Below are 22,111 nucleotides of genomic sequence, written 5' to 3'. Positions count from 1 at the left end.
GTACTCACTTCCTTCACAATGTCACATACACAATTATTCCTGTGACACTGACTGCACACTACTGGAAAGCTGTGCTGAGATTTACACAGGTAAGTTTTATATCTGCTACCAATCTTCATTATAATTATATATTAAATGATATTACTGATAGAATTTCTATGTGGAATTACTTTATACACTATTATGTGCATTGGATGGTGAAAAATAATACGTTGATCCATTATATTAATTCTGAGGACATGAGGGAAACCTAACACTGCATTAAAACATTGTTTTATTAAGATTACAAGTGAATTTTCTTTTAGTTTGGCTGATTACCATTATTCCACATAAATTAAAAAATATTTATTTCTTTAGTTTGTGATGCATTGATATATAACATAGTAATGCTCATTTGATAGAGGGGTAATAAAGGACAGAGTCCAAAGGTTTGCCCAAAGTCAACTAAATTGTCAGGCAGGAATAAGAACAGAACCATTTACTCTTATAAAGATGATGATGATGATGATGACATTATTAACTAGCTCAGCTCCCCTAGCTTAAACCCCCTTAATGACCAGACCACTTTTTACAATTGCTTTCATTTGGTGATATTTCATTGCTGCTGACATTTTAACTTTTTTGTTATTAATCGAAATTGACCGAAATTTTTGCAAAAAAATGACATTTTTCACTTTCAGTTGTAAATTATTTTTTTAACTACATTTCTTTATAAATTTTTTCTCTAAATTTATTGTTCTACATGTCTTTGATTTAAAAAAATGCAATAAGTGTAAATTTATTGGTTTGTCTAAAAGTTATAACATTTACAAACTATGGTATAAAAATGTGAATTTCCGCATTTTGAAGTAGCTCTGACTTTCTGAGCACCTGTCATGTTTCCTGAGGTTCTACAGTGCCCAGACAGTAGAAACACCCCACAAATGACCCCATTTCGGAAAGTAGACACCCTAAGGTATTTGCTGATGGGTATAGTGAGTTCATAGAACTTTTTATTTTTTGTCACAAGTTAGCAGAAAATGATGATTTTTTTCTTACAGTCTCAAATTCCACTAACTTGTGACAAAAAATAAAAACTTCCATGAACTCACTATGCCCATCACGAAATACCTTGGGGTGTATTCTTTCCAAAATGGGGTATTTATAATGCCCTGGCATTTTAGGAGCCCTAATGCGTGAGAAGTAGTTTGGAATCCAAATGCGTAAAAAATGCCCTGTGAAATCCTAAAGGTGCTCTTTAGAATTTGGGCCCCTTTGGGCACCTAGGATGCAAAAAAGTGTCACACATGTGGTATCGCCGTACTCAGAAGAAGTAGGTCAATGTGTTTTGGGTGTATTTTTACATATACCCATGCTGGGTGAGAGAAATATCTCTCTAAAAGTCAACTTTTCAAATTTCTTTATACAAAGTTGTCATTATAGAGAGAAATTTCTCTCACCCAGCATGGTTATATGTAAAAATACACCCCAAAACATATTTCACTACTTCTTCTGAGTACGGCGATACCACATTTGTGACACTTTTTTGCAGCCTAGGTGCACAAAGGGGCCCAAATATCTTTTAGGAGGACATTTGGATTCAGAAGACACCCCAAGGTATTCTGTGAGGGGCATGGCAAGTTCATAGAAGTTATTTTTTTGGCACAAGTTAGCAGAAATTATAATTTTTTTCTCACAAAGTCTACCTTTCCGCTAACTTGTGACAAAAAGTTAAATCTTTCATGGACTCAATATGCCCCTCAGCGAATACCTTTGGGTGTCTACTTTCCGAAATGGGGTCACATGTGGGGTATTTATACTGCCCTGGCATTTTAGGGGCCCTAAAGCGTGAGAAGAAGTCTGGAATATAAATGTCTAAAATTTTTTTACGCATTTGGATTCCGTGAGGGGTATGGTGAGTTCATGTAAGATTTTATTTTTTGTCACGTTAGTGGAATATGAGACTTTGTAAGAAAAAACAAAAAAATGTAATAAAAAAAATCAATTTCCACTAACTTGTGCCAAAAAAAAAAAATCTTCTATGAACTCGCTATGCCCCTCAAAAGAGATCTTTTTTATAATGCCGCAGCGATTTTACGGTGTTTTTGCAGTGATCAGAAAAAAAAATTCTGTCACTGCGGTGGGGCAGACTGAACGCAAGTGTGCGCACAAGATCAGGCCTGATCAGGCGAACACTGCGTTTTTTGTAGAGCCTATAGAACATGTCCTATTCTTGTCCACAATTGCGGACAAGAAAAGGCTTTTTCTATATAGTTCTGGCAATGTGCGGATCCGCAGAATGCGTAAAGCACATTGCCGGTGTCCGTGTTTTGCAGATCCGCGGTGTCCGTGTTTTGCAGATCCGTGGATTTGAAGATCGCAAAACCCATACGGACGTCTGAATAGAGCCTGACAGGGGGGTGATCAATGACAGGGGGGTGATCAGGGAGTCTATATGGGGTGATCACCCCCCTGTAAGGCTCCATTCAGACGTCCGTATGTGTTTTGCGGATCCGTGGATCCGCAAAACACATACAGACGTCTGAATGGAGCCTTACAGGGGGGTGATCAATGGCAGGGGGGTGATCAGGGAGTCTATATGGGGTGATCAGGGGTTAATAAGGGGTTAATAAGTGACAGGGGGGTAGTGTAGTGGTGTTTGGTGCTACTTTACAGAGCTGCCTGTGTCCTCTGGTGGTCGATTCAAGCAAAAGGGACCACCAGAGGACCAGGTAGCAGGTATATTAGACGCTGTTATCAAAACAGTGCCTAATATACCTTTTAGGGGTTAAAAAAATCGCATCTACAGCCTGCCAGCAAGAGGACGCGCCGGCGCGTCCAGGAGGAATAACAGGGCCGCCGCCAGGACGCAATCCTGCGTGCGGCGGTCCTGTAGTGGTTAAGAATACTACTAGACTAGTAATAATAATAATTATGGTTATTATCACCTGTATTTGTATAGCATTAACATATTATGCAGCGCAGGGTCATAAAGAAGTTAGGAAAGTGAACAAGAAAATACATCACAATGTTTCGATTATTTGGGTCTTTTATCAAACTGGTGTAAAGTAGAACTGGCTTATTTGCCCATAGCAACCAATCAGATTACACCTGTCATTTTCCAAAGGAACTGTCAAAAATGAAAGGTGGGTCTTGATTGGTTGCTATGGGCAACTAAGCCTGTTCTATTTTACACCAGTTTGATACTGTAAATGACCCTATATGTTTTAGATTCTGTTCAGACAAAAATGAGGAAACTGAATAAGCAAATTAGATATTTGAGGTAAAAACAAATTTGGGCATGGTATGGAGCTATGCATACTAAATCATGGGGCATAGGAGAGAAAAATGGGCCTTTGAAGGAAGCTTTGAAGGATTATTCTTAGGCTACTTTCACACCTGCGTTTAGGTGCGGATCCGTCTGATATCTGCACAGACTGATCCGCACCTATAATGTAAACGCTTGTATCTGTTCAGAACGGATCCGTTTGCATTACCATGATCAAAAAAAAAAAAATGCAAACGGATCCGTTTTGACTTACATTAAAAGTCAATGGGAGGCGGATCCGTTTTCAATTGTACCATATTGTGTCAGTAAAAACTGATCCGTCCCCATTGACTTACATTGTAAGTCAGGACGGATCCGTTTGGCTCAGTTTCGTCAGATGGACATCAAAACGCTGCAAGCAGCATTTTGGTGTCCACCTCCAGAGCGGAATGGAGGCTGAACGGACGCAAACTGATGCATTCTGAACGGATCTTTATCCATTCACAATGCATTGGGGCTGATCCGTTTTGGGCCGCTTGTGAGAGCCTTGAAACGGATCTCACAGGCAGACACAGAAACAGCATTGTGAAAGTAGCCTTAGTGGTGGGACTGGGAAGGGGGGATTGTTCTTTTAAAACTTTAATCTGTATGGGTGAGGGATCAAGAACCCCGAAACAGCTGTCTACAGATGGCTCACTCTTCCTATGGAGAATGGAGAAGAGTCCTTGGTTTGGCTTCAACATTAGTGATTTCTTTGTAAGGAAAATGAAGAACAGACTTAGGCCTCTTTCACACTACAGTATGTTGAATTCAGTGTTTTGCGTTCCGTTTTTCACGGATCCGTTGTTCCGTTTTTTGCTTCCGTTGTGGTTCCGTTTCCGTTCCGTTGTTCCGTTCCATTTTTCCGTATGGCATATACAGTATACAGTAATTACATAGAAAAAATTGGGCTGGGCATAACATTTTCAATTGATGGTTCCGCAAAAAACGGAACGGATACGGAAGACATACGGATGCATTTCCGTATGTGTTCCGTTTTTTTGCGGACCCATTGACTTGAATGGAGCCACGGACTGTGATTTGCGGCCAGATATAGGACATGTTCTATCTTTTGAACGGAACGGAAAAACGGAAATACGGAAACGGAATGCATACGGAACACATTCAGTTTTTTTGCGGAACCATTGAAATGAATGGTACCGTATACGGAACGCAAAAAACGAACCGCAAAACGGAAAAAAAAAACGGTAGTGTGAAAGAGGCCTTAAGGGAGTTGAGGGTTGGATGGCTACATGGCACATAGGAGATGACAAAAAAGGTACTGCGGATAGGGTATAGAGGGCTTCTTCAGTATAAGAAGAATGATAGCAAGTCTGAAGGCTGAAGAATAGATACCTCTGTAGATAAGTTCAGTACTGGGTTTAGATGGAATGGGGACAATGACATGAAAACCACAGTCAGTAAATATACAGTAAAGTAAATATACAGTAAGTAAAACAATCTGATATTTAATAAGAGGACTAAGAACAGAGATAGTAATCTCTGGAGAATATTTGGAAACCGTTGGCAGTGGATCAAAGTTTTTATCTCTGCTGATTATGAAGAGCAATATAAGTAAAACTACAGTATTCATTCCCTCATAAAAGTTAAATAATTGTGTAATAAAGGTTTAAAACAATATGAAAAAAGTGCAACATAGAAAAGTGTAATGCTCTGCTTACACTGAAATCATAGTTATGCTTTGTCACAGTCTGACTGATACTCTTCTGTAATCCAGCAAAGAAGCAGAAACCAAATCTATCCTTTAAAAATTGGATCCACTATGCCTTCAGAAGGTACTCCACAGAAAAAATGCAATCACAGACACCAACCCGCTATATACATATCAACATCGAACATTAGTACTGACTGATGGACTCATAGGCAACACATGTCATTACATGAACTAACATTTTTTATCTGCCCAACTCTCATCTGTAATTACACCTAAGTAATTATGTTCACGGGAGCGTACGTATGTCAAAAGGAGACATGTCTAAAACAAGCACCTTTTCTCTAGTAAAATATGTCTCAATCATATGTTAAAGTGGTTGCCCGATATTTTTTTTTTATTTCATATTCCTCCCCACCCCTTCCTTTATTACAGGAACCTTTTTTAATTTCTACTTCCAGGATCACATGCTGTATTTTGTATATGTGATCCTAGCCTGGTTACAACCTACAGAACATGATAACGAATATCTCACCACAGCACTAGCGAGAGATTAATTCTCATACATGTGACTAGAGTTGTAACCAGGCTAGGATCACATGCACAATATATGTCACGTGATCCCAGAAGTGCCAGGAGCATATAATTGGACTGGGAGCGCAGTGCAGGCCAGGTAAGTATGGATTGAAAAAACTGTTACTGTAATAAGATGGGTGAGGATATGAAATAAAAAAATATTAGATAACCCTTTTAAACAAAAAAAATAAAAATCTGACAAAACCAGCCATAAAGACTAGTAACAAAATAATCACAATGAAACAATTATATACAGTTGTGGCCAAAAGTTTTGAGAATTACATAAATATTGGAAATTGGAAAAGTTGCTGCTTAAGTTTTTATAATAGCAATTTGCATATACTCCAGAATGTTATGAAGAGTGATCAGATGAATTGCATAGTCCTTCTTTGCCATGAAAATTAACTTAATCCCAAAAAAAACTTTCCACTGCATTTCATTGCTGTCATTAAAGGACCTGCTGAGATCATTTCAGTAATCGTCTTGTTAACTCAGGTGAGAATCTTGACGAGCACAAGGCTGGAGATCATTATGTCAGGCTGATTGGGTTAAAATGGCAGACTTGACCTGTTAAAAGGAGGGTGATGCTTGAAATCATTGTTCTTCCATTGTTAACCATGGTGACCTGCAAAGAAACGCGTGCAGCCATCATTGCGTTGTATAAAAATGGCTTCACAGGCAAGGATATTGTGGCTACTAAGATTGCACCTCAATCAACAATTTATAGGATCATCAAGAACTTCAAGGAAAGAGGTTCAATTCTTGTTAAGAAGGCTTCAGGGCGTCCAAGAAAGTCCAGCAAGAGCCAGGATTGTCTCCTAAAGAGGATTCAGCTGCGGGATCGGAGTGCCACTAGTGCAGAGCTTGCTCAGGAATGGCAGCAGGCAGGTGTGAGCGCATCTGCACGCACAGTGAGGCGAAGATTTTTGGAAGATGGCCTGGTGTCAAGAAGGGCAGCAAAGAAGCCAATTCTCTCCAAAAAAAACATCAGGGACAGATTGTTATTCTGCAGAAAATATGGTGACTGGACTGCTGAGGACTGGGGCAAAGTTATATTCTCCGATGAAGCCTCTTTCCGATTGTTTGGGGCATCAGGAAAAAAGCTTGTCCGGAGAAGAAAAGGTGAGCGCTACCATCAGTCCTGTGTCATGCCAACAGTAAAGCATCCTGAGACCATTCATGTCTGGGGTTGCTTCTCATCCAAGGGAGTGGGCTCACTCACAATGTTGCCCAAAAAACACAGCCATGAATAAAGGATGGTACCAAAACACCCTCCAACAGCAACTTCTTCCAACAATCCAACAACAGTTTGGTGAAAAACAATGCATTTTCCAGCACGATGGAGCACCGTGCCATAAGGCAAAAGTGATAACTAAGTGGCTCGGGGACCAAAACGTTGATATTTTGGGTCCATGGCCTGGAAACTTCCCCAGATCTTAATCCCATTGATAACTTGTGGTCAATCCTCAAGAGGCGGGTGGACAAACAAAAACCCACTAATTCTGACAAACTCCAAGAAGTGATTATGAAAGAATGGGTTGCTATCTGTCAGGAATTGGCCCAAAAGTTGATTGAGAGCATGTCCAGTCAAATTGCAGAGGTCCTAAAAAAGAAGGGCCAACACTGCAAATACTGACTCTTTGCATAAATGTCATGTAATTGTCGATAAAAGCCTTTGAAACGTATGAAGTGCATGTAATTATATTTCACTACATCACAGAAACAACTGAAACAAAGATCTAAAAGCAGTTTTGCAGCAAACTTTGTGAAAACTAATATTTGTGTCATTCTCAAAACTTTTGGCCACGACTGTACAAACATATAAACTATATCCAACGTATATATTTTCATAATTACTCTTTACGTCTTGGTCTTGAATATAAGGACTTTTGTCTGACAAGACTTAGTAGGACCAGAAAAAAATGACACACTTGGCATTAGTCTGCGTTTCAAACCTGTGGTAAGGTTAAGAACCCCTCCCATTAAAAAAGTAGACAATAAAAAAAAATGTGTTACTTTAAGCAATAATAGTTGGAAAAAACTTGGTCACTGAGGGGCTAAGCTTATCACTCCACAGATGAGGAAGACAAATATAAAAAAAAGGCTTCAGTACCATTATGTCTTGGTGAGAGAACGCTCACCTTCATCATCTCTATTTACCTACAGTATATGACTTTCTGTTCTTATAGGCTTACCATTTAAGTGTGGTTTACACTTGGTGAACCTTCACTCCTACTAAGGTGCTTTACTTTACATTCATATATTATGCAATAATAACCTTAAAGAGCTACTGTATCAGGAATTCCTTTTTCCCATTATGACTTTACAAATCCATCAAAGAAACTATTTGCCATTCTTGATTATAAGGGAAATAAGTATTAGGCAATTCCTAATTTCCTTCTATGCAAATGTGTAATATGTCAGTGACAAATACTAGTGGAATACAGGAATAGCAGGAAACAGATCATAATCTGTTCATGGGCATCTCACAGAAGGAAATGCAGTGGAATGAATGGTAAACAAACACTACCCAACTATAAAAAATGTTTTATATCTGTGTAACCCATCTCCTGGTTATATCATATAGTGTTATTTTTATACTTTATTGCATATTTATTTCCAAGGCACCTTCAACAATCATGACTGAAAAACTATTCTGGCTTTTCTTGATTCATTCATGGATGTGCTTCGGTAAGTACATTTATCACAAAAAAATACATTTTTATAACTATGCTTCAAATGTTCACAGTCCTTTTGATCTATTTTAATGATTATTAGAATAATATAACTTCTAAATTGTCAAATTGTCCTAAAGTTAAGTAAGTTTTTTTTATAGTTTTGTTTTATAACCAAAATGCTGTGCTGTTTAGTTTCTTAATGTTTTAATTTTTTAAAGGCCTTAGAGCTATGTTTTTCTAATTCAGACTTCCAAATTCCCTACAAAGAGAGTAGGGCATATAATTTATTATTTTTGTACCTGAATATTGCACCTTATTTTATTATTATTCTTCTGCGTTAAATAACAATGCATTGCAACACCCTCAGCGCGTTCGGCTGCTAACTTCAAATATGAGCTTGATAGCAAGTCTAATAAACCAAATAAGCTTAAAGCATCCGGAGCTAAAATTTGTCACAATTTGTACTAGCACCTACTTGATCTAATACTATATTCTGGCCCGATGTGAAGCAAATGCCAATGTGCCAACCGCTGCCAATAATGATAAATCATACATAAATACAATTATCCTGCCATAGATCACAAGCAGAAAGTAAGGCAGAATATTAAGTCTGTCCCATAGATACCAAATATTTCTCCTAAGCACCCTGCACTAGCAGACAATTAGGAGTGCTTACTGTATGTTATGGATACATACATGGATCAGCCATAATCTGCGCTCAATGTGTACAGTCCTTGAGATTAATTTCTTTATTGAACAATTGACTACTGTATACGCAGCAATCTAAAATACATAAGTCACACATAAGACTAACTTTATATAGATCCATTGAGATGCATTTTGTTGCATTTTTGAGCAACAAAACCCCATCTGGAAAACTAAAAATGCATCCAGCATAAAAAAAAAAAAAAAAAAAAAAGATCAGTGTATGAATATAGTCTTTCATACACATAAATAGGCTAAATATTGTGTTTATTATAATCACTATTTTATGGGGAATCAGCTAAGTATACACATAATGTATGATTGTCATATTTTACCTTGCATCTAAGCTAATAGTTATTGGGTAATGTCATTGTTTTCTAGATAAATATGAAGTTCATACTGTACATCCTTAGTGGGATGATACATCAAACAATATTACGTTGAGTCTCACAGAACATTTAGCTTGTTTCCTGGTCTTAAACATAATTAGTCATTCAGAAGATGTCAGATTGCTTCATATATAATAAATAATAAATAAAAAAAATTGAAAATGCATTAATTAGTTACTGTACTGTATATTAAAATTATGTGTTGTTTCTGATACCTACATTTATTTGACAGATGTTGCACAGATGACAGTGAACTGGGAAATTCAACGTTATGATGGGTGGTATAATAACTTAGCCTATCATAGCATGGGCTCCAAAGGTAAGACACAAGTCAATTATAATGGTTTAGCAAACTATATGGTACGGTATGTATGCTGTACCCAGATATCCCTAACAGATCCATAACGGATATGATAGATTCATTATGAACAACTATATTATGAAAATGTTTCTCTCTATTTACATATAATGGGTCTATAAAGTTTAAGATTTATTTCTAGATAAAATACAAAAGCAGAGTAAGCTATACTAAAATCTAAAAGCCATAGCAGCATGATGGAAATGCTAACACAGGAGGTTTCCAGGATTTTGACCATTCCTTACATCAGATTAGGGAGGATCTGACACCTCTGCACCCCCACCATCAATTTTTACCTTGTAGCTGCTGTTCACTTAAATGGAGCTACCAGCTTCTTCCAATATACAATGAATGGACGCTTTGGTGGCGACTTACAACTACAATTAAACAGCTCATTAGGAGTGTAGGGTGTTGGGCCTGAGGATAGGCCATCAATATCAAAATCTTGAATAACCTCTTGAAGGTGGCCTTACACATTAGACAAAAGTAGGTTCCACAGATGTAGCCATACACAATTTAGTTCATATCAATGATGGACGAACATCAGCCGGGACGATTTGCGATTCGCAAATGTTTGCGAACCGCAAGTTCAGGTCATATTTGCAGCCACCAGATACTTACAAGAAGTGCACAAATTGTCCACAAACATGGACAGTGACATACCAGAGCGGGATCAATGACAAAAAATCCCCCCAAACATATGTATTTTAATCAGGGGCCATTTTTATGTGTCTTAAAGGGAAATTCTCAGAAATGTTCCCTGCTGGAGCCTAGGCCACAATAGTACGGTCCTTAAAAATGAAGCATTCACCTGACATAAAAGAAATTGTGATTATGTGGCTCGAGGTACATTATGCGGTCAGTGGATACATTTTTTATTGTAGGCCACTGGAGTACAGGCCCCAAACATTAGGCATTCACCATACAGAAAAGAATAAGTAATTATGTGGCTGGAGGTATATTAGACGGTCATCAATTTTACTGAAGGCCAGTGGACTACAGGCCCCAAAAATTATTCATTCACCATATAGAAAAGAACAATTGATAATGTGGCTGGAGGTACATTAGGCGGTCACCGTATAACAATTTTACTGTTGTCCAGTTAGATTACAGACCCCAAAAATTATGCATTCACATAAATAATGATCAAGTGATTATGTTGCTGGAGGTATATTAGACGGTCAATGGATATCAATTTTTCTGCAGGCCAGTGGAGTACAGGCCCAAAACATTAGGCATTCACTGGACAGAAAAGAACAATTGATAATATGGATGGAGGTACCGTTCTTTAGGCGGTCACCGTATAAAAATTTTACTGTTGGCCAGTTAGATTACAGGCCCCAAAAATAATGCATTCAACATACATAAATGATCAAGTGATTATGTGGACAGAGGTATATTAGACTGTCAATGGATATCAATTTTACTGCAGACCAGTGGACTATAGGCCCCACAAATTATTCATTCACCGTACATAAAAGAACAATTGATAATGTGGATGGAAGTACATTATGCGGTCACCGTATAACAATTTTGCTGTTGACCAGTTAGATTACAATCCCTTAAATTATGCATTCAATGTACATAAATGATCAAGTGATTATGGGGCTGGCGGTATATTAGACGGCCATTCAATATTAATTTTCCTGCAGGCCAGTTTAGTATAGGCCCCAAACATTACCAATTCACCAGACAGAAAAGAACAAGTATTTATGTGGCTGGAGGTATATTAGACGGTCATTGGATATCAATTTAACTGCAGGCCAGTACAAATAGATGTCAAATACATATGTTTAAAAGAGAAAAAAATATAAAATTGGATTAACATGGCTAACGAAATCCCCCCTCTTGAAAAAACCCCAAATGATAATAGTTGAAATTTGATAACATGTGGTCCCCAATTCCTCCGAGGTCCCAAACATTAGGCATTCACCGGACAGAAAAGGCCTTTTATGCCACTGTATTTACCTAAGACAAGGACCATTATTTGTTCTGGGTGGTGGCGGATATTTGTGGGCTGTCATGAGGGAATTCAATTAAGTGGGGTCTTCACGGGTGTTGAATTCCCTGGAAATCCATGCCTTTTACAAATGTGAGCTAGGCGAGTGCGCTTATCGGTCACGATCCACCCTGCTGCGCTGAACGTCCTTTCAGACAGGACACTCGACGAGGAGCAAGCCAAGATTTCCATGGAAAATTGTGCCAGCTCTGGCCACAAGTCAAGCCTGCACACCAAGTAATCCAGGGGTTCCTTGCTTCTCAGAGTGTCCACATCGGTTGTTAACCCAATGTAGTCGGACACCTGTCAGTCTAGGCATTCCCTGAGCCGGACCCGGAGGGCGTCTGTCGATGGGTTGGCTGCAAGAATGATCTCATCTCTGAAGTGTCCAACACATCTTCAAACTGCCCTCTTCTTGCATGTGCTGTAGGATTGGTACTCACAACTGTTTCTCTGTGGGTGGAAATTCCTCTGCCAGCGTCCGCAACAGCAAAATGCTGCAACTCTCGCAGCAAGGCCTGGAAATGCTGCATTCTGACAGCCCACTGTGATGCTGGTAACATGTCTGCGATTTTGTGTTTGTACCGGGGGTCTAAGTACGTTGCCACCCAGTACTGGTCCTTGCCCTTTATGCTTTTATACGGGGGCACTTCTTCAAACACTGGAGCAGGAAGGCCCCATTTGCACTAAATTCGAAGTGGTGGAGCGACCTTGCTCCTGCTCATCGCCCAGGGGAATGTCGTTCTTGTTCTCCTCTACCCATCCACGGAAAACACCAGAGATCCCAGAAAAGTTTAAAGCCTGCTATTCTTGCTCCCCCTCCTCCTCCTTCTCCCCCCAGGCAACATCCTCCTCTGACTCCTCTTCAGACTCCTGCTGACTTGTCTCAGATGGAGTAGCCCCCCCTAAGAATTCATCCAGTATTGCGACTTCCTCATCTTCCAGCTCCTGCTCCTCGATGGCTTGATCAATGACACGATGCAATGCATGCTTTAGAAAGAAGGCGTAAGGTACGATGTCACTGATGGTGCCCTGGCTGCGACTGACCAGTTTGGTGATCTCATCAGAAATCTGCATGCGTCGCACATGAGCAGCCACTAGCGCAGTAAAAAAAAATCAAGCTCCCAAGAACCTGTCCTGCTGCAGAGTTCGTACAGGTAGTCATTAACGACGGGTTTCTCCAGCAGAATACAAGGTGGAGTTCCAGCGCATCGGGCAGTCACAAATCAGACATCTGACGGGCAAGTGGTGTCGCCGCTGAACGTCAGCAAGGCGAGCCATGGCCATGTAAGAACTTCTAAAATAGCCAGAGAATTTCCTGGCCTGCCACAAGGCGTCCTGGCCCCCGGGATATTTGGCAACAAATTGCTGCATGACTAAGTTCAGAACGTGTGCTATGCACGGCACAGTGTATCATTTTGCCCTGTTTCAGGGCGCTTAGCAGATTGGCACCGTTGTCACACACCACTTTACCAACTGTCAAATTGAGCGGGGTTAGCCACTGATTGGCCTGTGACCGCAGAGTGCGGAAACTGTGTGGCTCTTGGCTTACAGGCATAACAGCCGCAGAACAGCATGGCAATGTCTCACCTGGCACTCCGCATAGGTTCTGGGGAGCTTAGGGGGTGCAGCGGAAGAGGTCGTAGCAGTGGAAAAGGAGGAGTCAGCCGAGGAGGAGACTAAGGATGGAGTAGGAGGATGAGAAGCAGAGGCAGGCCTGTATGCTTGATGGCCGTCAGAAGGTTCACCCAGTGGGCAGTAAACGTTATGTACCTTCCCTGCCCGTGTTTGCTAACCACGTGTCTGTGGTCAGATGTATCTTGGCACCGACACTGTGTGCCAGAGATTTATCAACTTGCCGCTGAACGTGGCCATATAGTTTAGGGATGCCCTTCTGGGAGAAATATTTCCTTCTGGGGATCTTCCATTGAAGTGTGCCAATGGCCACAAATTTTCTAAAGGCCTCCGAGTCCACCAATTTATATGGCAGTAGTTGGCGGGCTAGCAGTTCCGACAAGCCAGCGGTCAGCCGTTGGGCAAGAGGATTATACGTAGTCATCAACTTTTTACACTCGAACATTTGGGCCACAGAAGCCTGCCTTGTGCCAGATGAACATGACGATGGCATGGTCCAAGGTGGAGTGGAGGACAAATGGGAGGAGAGAGGAGAAGAGGCAGGACATGTGGTGCCGGGAGTGTGGCTTTCTGGGTTCTGACAGCGTTGCTCCCACTGGGCTCGGTGATGGGAGGCCAGGTGCCTTCTTAAGGCGATCGTCCCTAGGTGAGTGTTGGGCTTACCGTGACTTAAGTGCTGACAGCACAGACTGCAGATGGCAACACTATTATCAGCATCTGACACGTTCAAAAAAGTCCACACTGCGGAGCCATGTGCTGGCGTCCTGAGAGCGCAAGATGTGACCATGCATAGTGGAAGGCTCACTCCAGATACATTTGCAATCTCCTTTTTGCCTCATGTGCACTGCGAGTTCTGCCTGCTTCTCCTCCTACTCCTCTCTATCTGCTTCTCCGTCTCTCCCTCTGAACTCTTCTCCTCTTCCTCTCTTGTGGGCACCCACATGACGTCCATCAACACGTCATCATCGTCACCTTCACCAACACTGACACTAGAGATGTCAGAGTAGGCAGCAACATTGGGGACCACCCTCCTTGGGCTGATCTGGGTACTATCAGACCGCTGGATGGCAGCCGTTGCTACATCCTTTTCCTCATCCGATGCCAAAAATGGCTGCGCAATTGGATGGAAATTGATGGGAAAATAATTCCTCTGACTCAAGTTGAGGGGCTATGGTGGTGGTGGCGTCTTTTGGGGTGCACACAGCAGAGAGTGAGTCGGGTGCAGAATCGGAGTGCTGAGTGAACCACTTAACCAACTCTAGTGCGTCCTTTGACAAAATCGCACACTTCTTCTCCAACTTCCCACTTAGGCTCCAGCCTGATGCACCTGCACGACCCCTACCACCCTTGCGGAACGGCCTTCCTCTTCCTCTGCCTTTCATTTTCAAAATGACCCTGTGCCAAGGTCCCTAGAGAAGCAGGTATGCTTGTGGAAGCAGGTATATAGAACCCCTTTATCATTTTTTTGTGGGGCAACTGTTATATCACACCAGTTGCAATTAATTAATCCAATGGCGTTTGTCCCTCTGTATAGCTGTGGTATTTCAGCAGAACCACACACAAATGCTGCACTATACAAATGTACTATATAGAAATTATATTATAGGTATATCACACCCCTGCCTCAATCAGATTTTTTTTGTCCATCTCTAGTTCATATTGTCCATTACAGTTGTTCCACCTGCCCATTCAAGACCAGTGGCACCAGGTTAAGAACCTAAGATCTTTCTGGGAACATTCTTGTAACATAAGATCTTTCATCCACAAGCAATCTTTCTTTAAGGAAAGGAAATCCCAGAATTGTGAAAATATATTAGTCTACAGAGGGTTACAAAGCCAATACTAAGAGTATAGGACTCCATCATACCACATTGAAGGTGCAAAGATAGATCTAATCAACTAATTCAGAAAAAAAAATGCTTTAACCTACAATCCTGATCTGCAGGCCTTATTATTATAATTTAGCATAATTGCACGTTTTATACTTTTTGGGATACCAATAAACTGCCACTATGTCCAATATGTTAATGACCTGTTTTTTATTCTAATGCAAGAACTGGAATACTAAGAATATTAAAGCAGCCATTTATGCCCAATTTTTACAACTGCAATTTACGCTGTTTTTCACTAGGCTCTAAACTGATGCGTCTCATCCCAGCAAGTTACTCTGATGGAGTTTATCAAGTAGCAAAAGAACCAGAGCTGCCAAACCCACGGGAAATCAGTAATACAGTCATGAAAGGAGAGTCAGGTCGTCCATCCTCTAGAAATTTGACAGTGATGGCAGTATTCTTTGGTGAGACAACATTCACTATATAATTTGTCACTTTGTTACAAAATTGTCTCTTGGGCTAGACTTATATGTATCTTTACATAATGACAGACAGTTAGTTAGATAGTTAGTCATGGCACTGGCTTTAACTAAAGGAGTTAGAAATTGGTATATGGGTAGGCTCTCATAGTCTAATCATTATGTTTTTGAGGCAATTTTTAAACCATCAGAGAGAGTAAAAAGAACTATCAGACATTATAAAGCATGTTGAAATATTTAGCGCTATTCATATATCAAATTCATATCAAATTCCCTTTTCCCTTTCAGGCTATCATGTCCTTTCAGAAATAGTGTCTACAGAAATGCCAGCATGTCCAGCTGAATTTCTAAATATTAATATACCTGTTGGAGATCCAGTATTTGACCCTGAGAAGAGAGGCAATGTGGTTTTGCCATTCCAAAGAATTCAATGGTCTAAAGATAGCGGGAAAAGTCCCAACAACCCAAGAAATCAGGTAATGCAGGTTAAACAGAATTAAATGTTTTTTCTGAGATTCTGATATTGATGAACTATTGTCAGTTGCTTGAAGAGGCTCTGGCACTTTGATGAGTGCTGCCGCCTCCTCCTAGCTTACCAAGCACAGTGCTGTCCATTGTATGGTGGCTGTGCTTGGTACTGCAGCTAAGTCCTTTTCACTTGAATGGGACTGACTGGGCCTAGGCCACGTGACTGATGAATGTGATGTTACATAGCCTAGGAAGAGGCTATTGACTTCACCAGAGTGCCAAATCCTCTTCAAACAGCAGATTGGAGATGCTGGGTGTTGAAGCCCTGTCGATCTGATATCATTGGCCTATCATGAGAATAGGCCACCATCAAAATATCTGACAACTCCTTTAAAGTGTAACTGTCATATTTTTTATTTTGCTACGGTGTAGGGACAGGAATAATGTAAATAGTATAGTTATATAAGATAACTGTCTCTATATACTGTATAACAGCTTCCCCCTGCCTCGCTGCATTGCCTGTAGTGAGTGCTTACCGCTTAGACAGGCATCGCTCCCGGCAATACAGAAGAAGAGCTTACTGACAGCACTGGCCGTGCTGATCAGGGAGGAAGAACAAAGTATAGATACTGTATTTATATATTAATGTATATTTAGCATGGTTATGACTGTATCGTCAGCACTATATGAGGGAGCAGTGAGGGCAGATGCCTACCAGCTCCCAGACCATTTTTCTATCTTCCTAATTAGCACTGCGCTGTTAGGAAGATAAATGTGCCTTAGCTACAGCGCTGAAAAAGATCACTGCTAAGGGATATTTCAGAACCAAATTTTCTACTATTAAAAAACAAACTAAAATAAAACGTTGTACCTAAAAAAAGTATTTTTAGAAAAAGTCCCCTATCCCAGTCTCTACACGTTAGAGAAAAAAATATGACAGTTACACTTTAAGGCTCCTTTCACACGGGCGAGTATTCCACACGGGTGCGATGCGTGAGTTGAACGCATTGCACCCGCACTGAATCCGGACCTATTCATTTCTATGGGGCTCTTTACTTCTTTAATGATGAGCTGTGGGCTAAAGGACCTGTGGTGACGTCAGATCACATGCTCCATCACCACGGTGATGGACCATGTGATTGGAGCATGTGATTTGACGTCACCACAGGTCATTTAGCCCACAGCTCATCATTAAGTAAAGAAGAGACCAGGAACTACGCGATCAAGAGGAGAAGGTGAGTTAATTTTTATTTATTTTTTTACCCCTCCAGCAGTATTATACTATGCATTCTGTATTCAGAATGCTATTATTTTCCCTTATAACCATGTTATAAGGGAAAATAATACAATCTTCAGAACATCAATCCAAAGCCCGAACTTCTGTGAAGAAGTTCGGGTTTGGGTACCAAACATGCACGATTTTTCTCACGCGAGTGCAAAACGCATTACAATGTTTTGCACTCGCGCTGAAAAATCACCCGCCTCTTATCAGGGCCAAAAATATGACGCCTGTGTGAAAGAGGCCTAAGAATGTGATTAGGGATGAGCGAACTCGAACTGTATAGTTCGGGTTCGTACCGAATTTTGGGGTGTCCGTGACACGGACCCGAACCCGGACATTTTCGTAAAAGTCCGGGTTCGGGTTCGGTGTTCGTCGCTTTCTTCGCGCTTTTGTGACGCTTTCTTGGCGCTTTTTGAAAGGCTGCAAAGCAGCCAATCAACAAGCGTCATACTACTTGCCCCAAGAGGCCATCACAGCCATGCCTACTATTGGCATGGCTGTGATTGGCCAGAGCACCATGTGACCCAGCCTCTATTTAAGCTGGAGTCACATAGCGCCGCCCGTCACTCTGCTCTGATTAGCGTAGGGAGAGGTTGCGGCTGCGACAGTAGGGCGAGATTAGGCAGATTAACTCCTCCAAAGGACTTGATTAACTGATCGATCTGCAGCTGTGGATCATTGAGCTGCTGATCCTCAATTGCTCACTGTTTTTAGGCTGCACAGACCGTTTGTCAGTCACATTTTTCTGGGGTGATCGGCGGCCATTTTGTGTCTTGTGGTGCGCCAGCACAAGCTGCGACCAAGTGCATTTAACCCTCAATGGTGTGGTTGTTTTTTGGCTAAAGCCTACATCAGGGTGAAGCTGTCACACCAAGTGCATTTAACCAGCAATAGTCTGTTCATTTTTTGGCCATATACAAAATCAGGGGCAAGCTGCGCCTGTCACCAAGTGCATTTAACCCTCAATGGTGTGGTTGTTTTTTGGCTAAAGCCTACATCAGGGTGAAGCTGTCACACCAAGTGCATTTAACCAGCAATACTCTGTTCATTTTTTGGCCATATACTAAATCAGGGGCAAGCTGCGCCTGTCACCAAGTGCATTTAACCCTCAATGGTGTGGTTGTTTTTTGGCTAAAGCCTACATCAGGGTGAAGCTGTCACACCAAGTGCATTTAACCAGCAATAGTCTGTTTATTTTTTGGCCATATCCCAGTCTAATTCTGTCACTAAATCCATACCGGTCACCCAGCGCCTAAATACTAGGCCTCAAATTTATATCCAGCTAAATCTGTCCCTAGTGCTGTAGCTGGGCGAGTTATTTAGTGTCCGTTCAAGCACATTTCTTGTTCTGGGTTGAAATACAATTCCCAATTTAGCAATTTCATAATTTAGTGGTTTCTGCTATATCAGAGCTATTTGAAATCTATCCCTAAAAGGGTATATAATATTCAAGGTGCACATTGGGTCATTCAGAATAACTTCACACACACCCGCTACTGTGTATTTCCAAGTCTAATTCTGTCACTAAACCCATACCTGTCACGCAGCGCCTAAATACTAGGCCTCAAATTTATATCCAGCTAAATCTGTCCCTAGTGCTGTAGCTGGGCGAGTTATTTAGTGTCCGTTCAAGCACATTTCTTGTTCTGGGTTGAAATACAATTCCCAATTTAGCAATTTCATAATTTAGTGGTTTCTGCTATATCAGAGCTATTTGAAATCTATCCCTAAAAGGGTATATAATATTCAAGGTGCACATTGGGTCATTCAGAATAACTTCACACACACCCGCTACTGTGTATTTCCAAGTCTAATTCTGGCACTAAACCCATACCTGTCACCCAGCGCCTAAATACTAGGCCTCAAATTTATATCCCGCTAAATCTGTCCTTAGTGCTGTAGCTGGGCGAGTTATTTAGTGTCCGTTCAAGCACATTTCTTGTTCTGGGTTGAAATACAATTCCCAATTTAGCAATTTCATAATTTAGTGGTTTCTGCTATATCAGAGCTATTTGAAATCTATCCCTAAAAGGGTATATAATATTCAAGGTGCACATTGGGTCATTCAGAATAACTTCACACACACCCGCTACTGTGTATTTCCAAGTCTAATTCTGGCACTAAACCCATACCTGTCACCCAGCGCCTAAATACTAGGCCTCAAATTTATATCCCGCTAAATCTGTCCTTAGTGCTGTAGCTGGGCGAGTTATTTAGTGTCCGTTCAAGCACATTTCTTGTTCTGGGTTGAAATACAATTCCCAATTTAGCAATTTCATAATTTAGTGGTTTCTGCTATATCAGAGCTATTTGAAATCTATCCCTAAAAGGGTATATAATATTCAAGGTGCACATTGGGTCATTCAGAATAACTTCACACACACCCGCTACTGTGTATTTCCAAGTCTAATTCTGGCACTAAACCCATACCTGTCACCCAGCGCCTAAATACTAGGCCTCAAATTTATATCCCGCTAAATCTGTCCTTAGTGCTGTAGCTGGGCGAGTTATTTAGTGTCCGTTCAAGCACATTTCTTGTTCTGGGTTGAAATACAATTCCCAATTTAGCAATTTCATAATTTAGTGGTTTCTTCTATATCAGAGCTATTTGAAATCTATCCCTAAAAGGGTATATAATATTCAAGGTGCACATTGGGTCATTCAGAATAACTTCACACACACCCGCTACTGTGTATTTCCAAGTCTAATTCTGGCACTAAACCCATACCTGTCACCCAGCGCCTAAATACTAGGCCTCAAATTTATATCCCGCTAAATCTGTCCTTAGTGCTGTAGCTGGGCGAGTTATTTAGTGTCCGTTCAAGCACATTTCTTGTTCTGGGTTGAAATACAATTCCCAATTTAGCAATTTCATAATTTAGTGGTTTCTGCTATATCAGAGCTATTTGAAATCTATCCCTAAAAGGGTATATAATATTCAAGGTGCACATTGGGTCATTCAGAATAACTTCACACACACCCGCTACTGTGTATTTCCAAGTCTAATTCTGGCACTAAACCCATACCTGTCACCCAGCACCTAAATACTAGGCCTCAAATTTATATCCCGCTAAATCTGTCCTTAGTGCTGTAGCTGGGCGAGTTATTTAGTGTCCGTTCAAGCACATTTCTTGTTCTGGGTTGAAATACAATTCCCAATTTAGCAATTTCATAATTTAGTGGTTTCTGCTATATCAGAGCTATTTGAAATCTATCCCTAAAAGGGTATATAATATTCAAGGTGCACATTGGGTCATTCAGAATAACTTCACACACACCCGCTACTGTGTATTTCCAAGTCTAATTCTGGCACTAAACCCATACCTGTCACCCAGCGCCTAAATACTAGGCCTCAAATTTATATCCCGCTAAATCTGTCCTTAGTGCTGTAGCTGGGCGAGTTATTTAGTGTCCGTTCAAGCACATTTCTTGTTCTGGGTTGAAATACAATTCCCAATTTAGCAATTTCATAATTTAGTGGTTTCTGCTATATCAGAGCTATTTGAAATCTATCCCTAAAAGGGTATATAATATTCAAGGTGCACATTGGGTCATTCAGAATAACTTCACACACACCCGCTACTGTGTATTTCCAAGTCTAATTCTGTCACTAAACCCATACCTGTCACCCAGCGCCTAAATACTAGGCCTCAAATTTATATCCCGCTAAATCTGTCCTTAGTGCTGTAGCTGGGCGAGTTATTTAGTGTCCGTTCAAGCACATTTCTTGTTCTGGGTTGAAATACAATTCCCAATTTAGCAATTTCATAATTTAGTGGTTTCTGCTATATCAGAGCTATTTGAAATCTATCCCTAAAAGGGTATATAATATTCAAGGTGCACATTGGGTCATTCAGAATAACTTCACACACACCCGCTACTGTGTATTTCCAAGTCTAATTCTGGCACTAAACCCATACCTGTCACCCAGCGCCTAAATACTAGGTCTCAAATTTATATCCCGCTAAATCTGTCCTTAGTGCTGTAGCTGGGCGAGTTATTTAGTGTCCGTTCAAGCACATTTCTTGTTCTGGGTTGAAATACAATTCCCAATTTAGCAATTTCATAATTTAGTGGTTTCTGCTATATCAGAGCTATTTGAAATCTATCCCTAAAAGGGTATATAATATTCAAGGTGCACATTGGGTCATTCAGAATAACTTCACACACACCCGCTACTGTGTATTTCTAAGTCTAATTCTGTCACTAAACCCATACCTGTCACCCAGCGCCTAAATACTAGGCCTCAAATTTATATCCTGCTAAATCTCTCGTTAACGCTGTCCTGTTGTGGCTGGGAAAGTTATTTAGTGTCCGTCAAAGCACATTTTTTGTTCTGGGTTTAAATACAATTCCCAATTTAACAATTTCATAATTTAGTGGTTTCTGCTATATCAGAGCTATTTGAAATCTATCCCTAAAAGGGTATATAATATTCAAGGTGCACATTGGGTCATTCAGAATAACTTCACACACACCCGCTACTGTGTATTTCCAAGTCTAATTCTGTCACTAAACCCATACCTGTCACCCAGCGCCTAAATACTAGGCCTCAAATTTATATCCTGCTAAATCTCTCGTTAACGCTGTCCTGTTGTGGCTGGGAAAGTTATTTAGTGTCCGTCAAAGCACATTTTTTGTTCTGGGTTGAAATACAATTCCCAATTTAACAATTTCATAATTTAGTGGTTTCTGCTATATCAGAGCTATTTGAAATCTATCCCTAAAAGGGTATATAATATTCAAGGTGCA

The 22,111-nt window shown here is 40.6% G+C and overlaps 1 protein-coding gene across 1 annotated transcript in view; it reads left to right on the top strand.

Annotated features, from left to right (window-relative positions):
- Positions 1-47: 47 nt before the first annotated feature.
- The window catches only part of LOC122923413 (dual oxidase 1-like), a 119,418-nt gene continuing 97,354 nt past the window's right edge, over positions 48-22,111 (top strand). The window contains exons 1-5 of the mRNA XM_044274222.1: positions 48-89; positions 8,159-8,225; positions 9,539-9,625; positions 15,430-15,594; positions 15,898-16,085. Of these exons, the coding sequence (XP_044130157.1) occupies positions 8,174-8,225; positions 9,539-9,625; positions 15,430-15,594; positions 15,898-16,085 (492 nt within the window). The 5' untranslated portion in view covers positions 48-89; positions 8,159-8,173. The remainder of the gene's footprint in view (positions 90-8,158; positions 8,226-9,538; positions 9,626-15,429; positions 15,595-15,897; positions 16,086-22,111) is intronic.

This window comes from Bufo gargarizans, unplaced genomic scaffold (genome assembly GCF_014858855.1).
Source record: "Bufo gargarizans isolate SCDJY-AF-19 unplaced genomic scaffold, ASM1485885v1 original_scaffold_1579_pilon, whole genome shotgun sequence".
NCBI classification, from domain to species: Eukaryota; Metazoa; Chordata; class Amphibia; order Anura; family Bufonidae; genus Bufo; species Bufo gargarizans.
The sequence above is the reverse complement of the archived record's forward strand: the minus strand, read 5'-3'. Positions and strand labels throughout refer to the sequence as shown.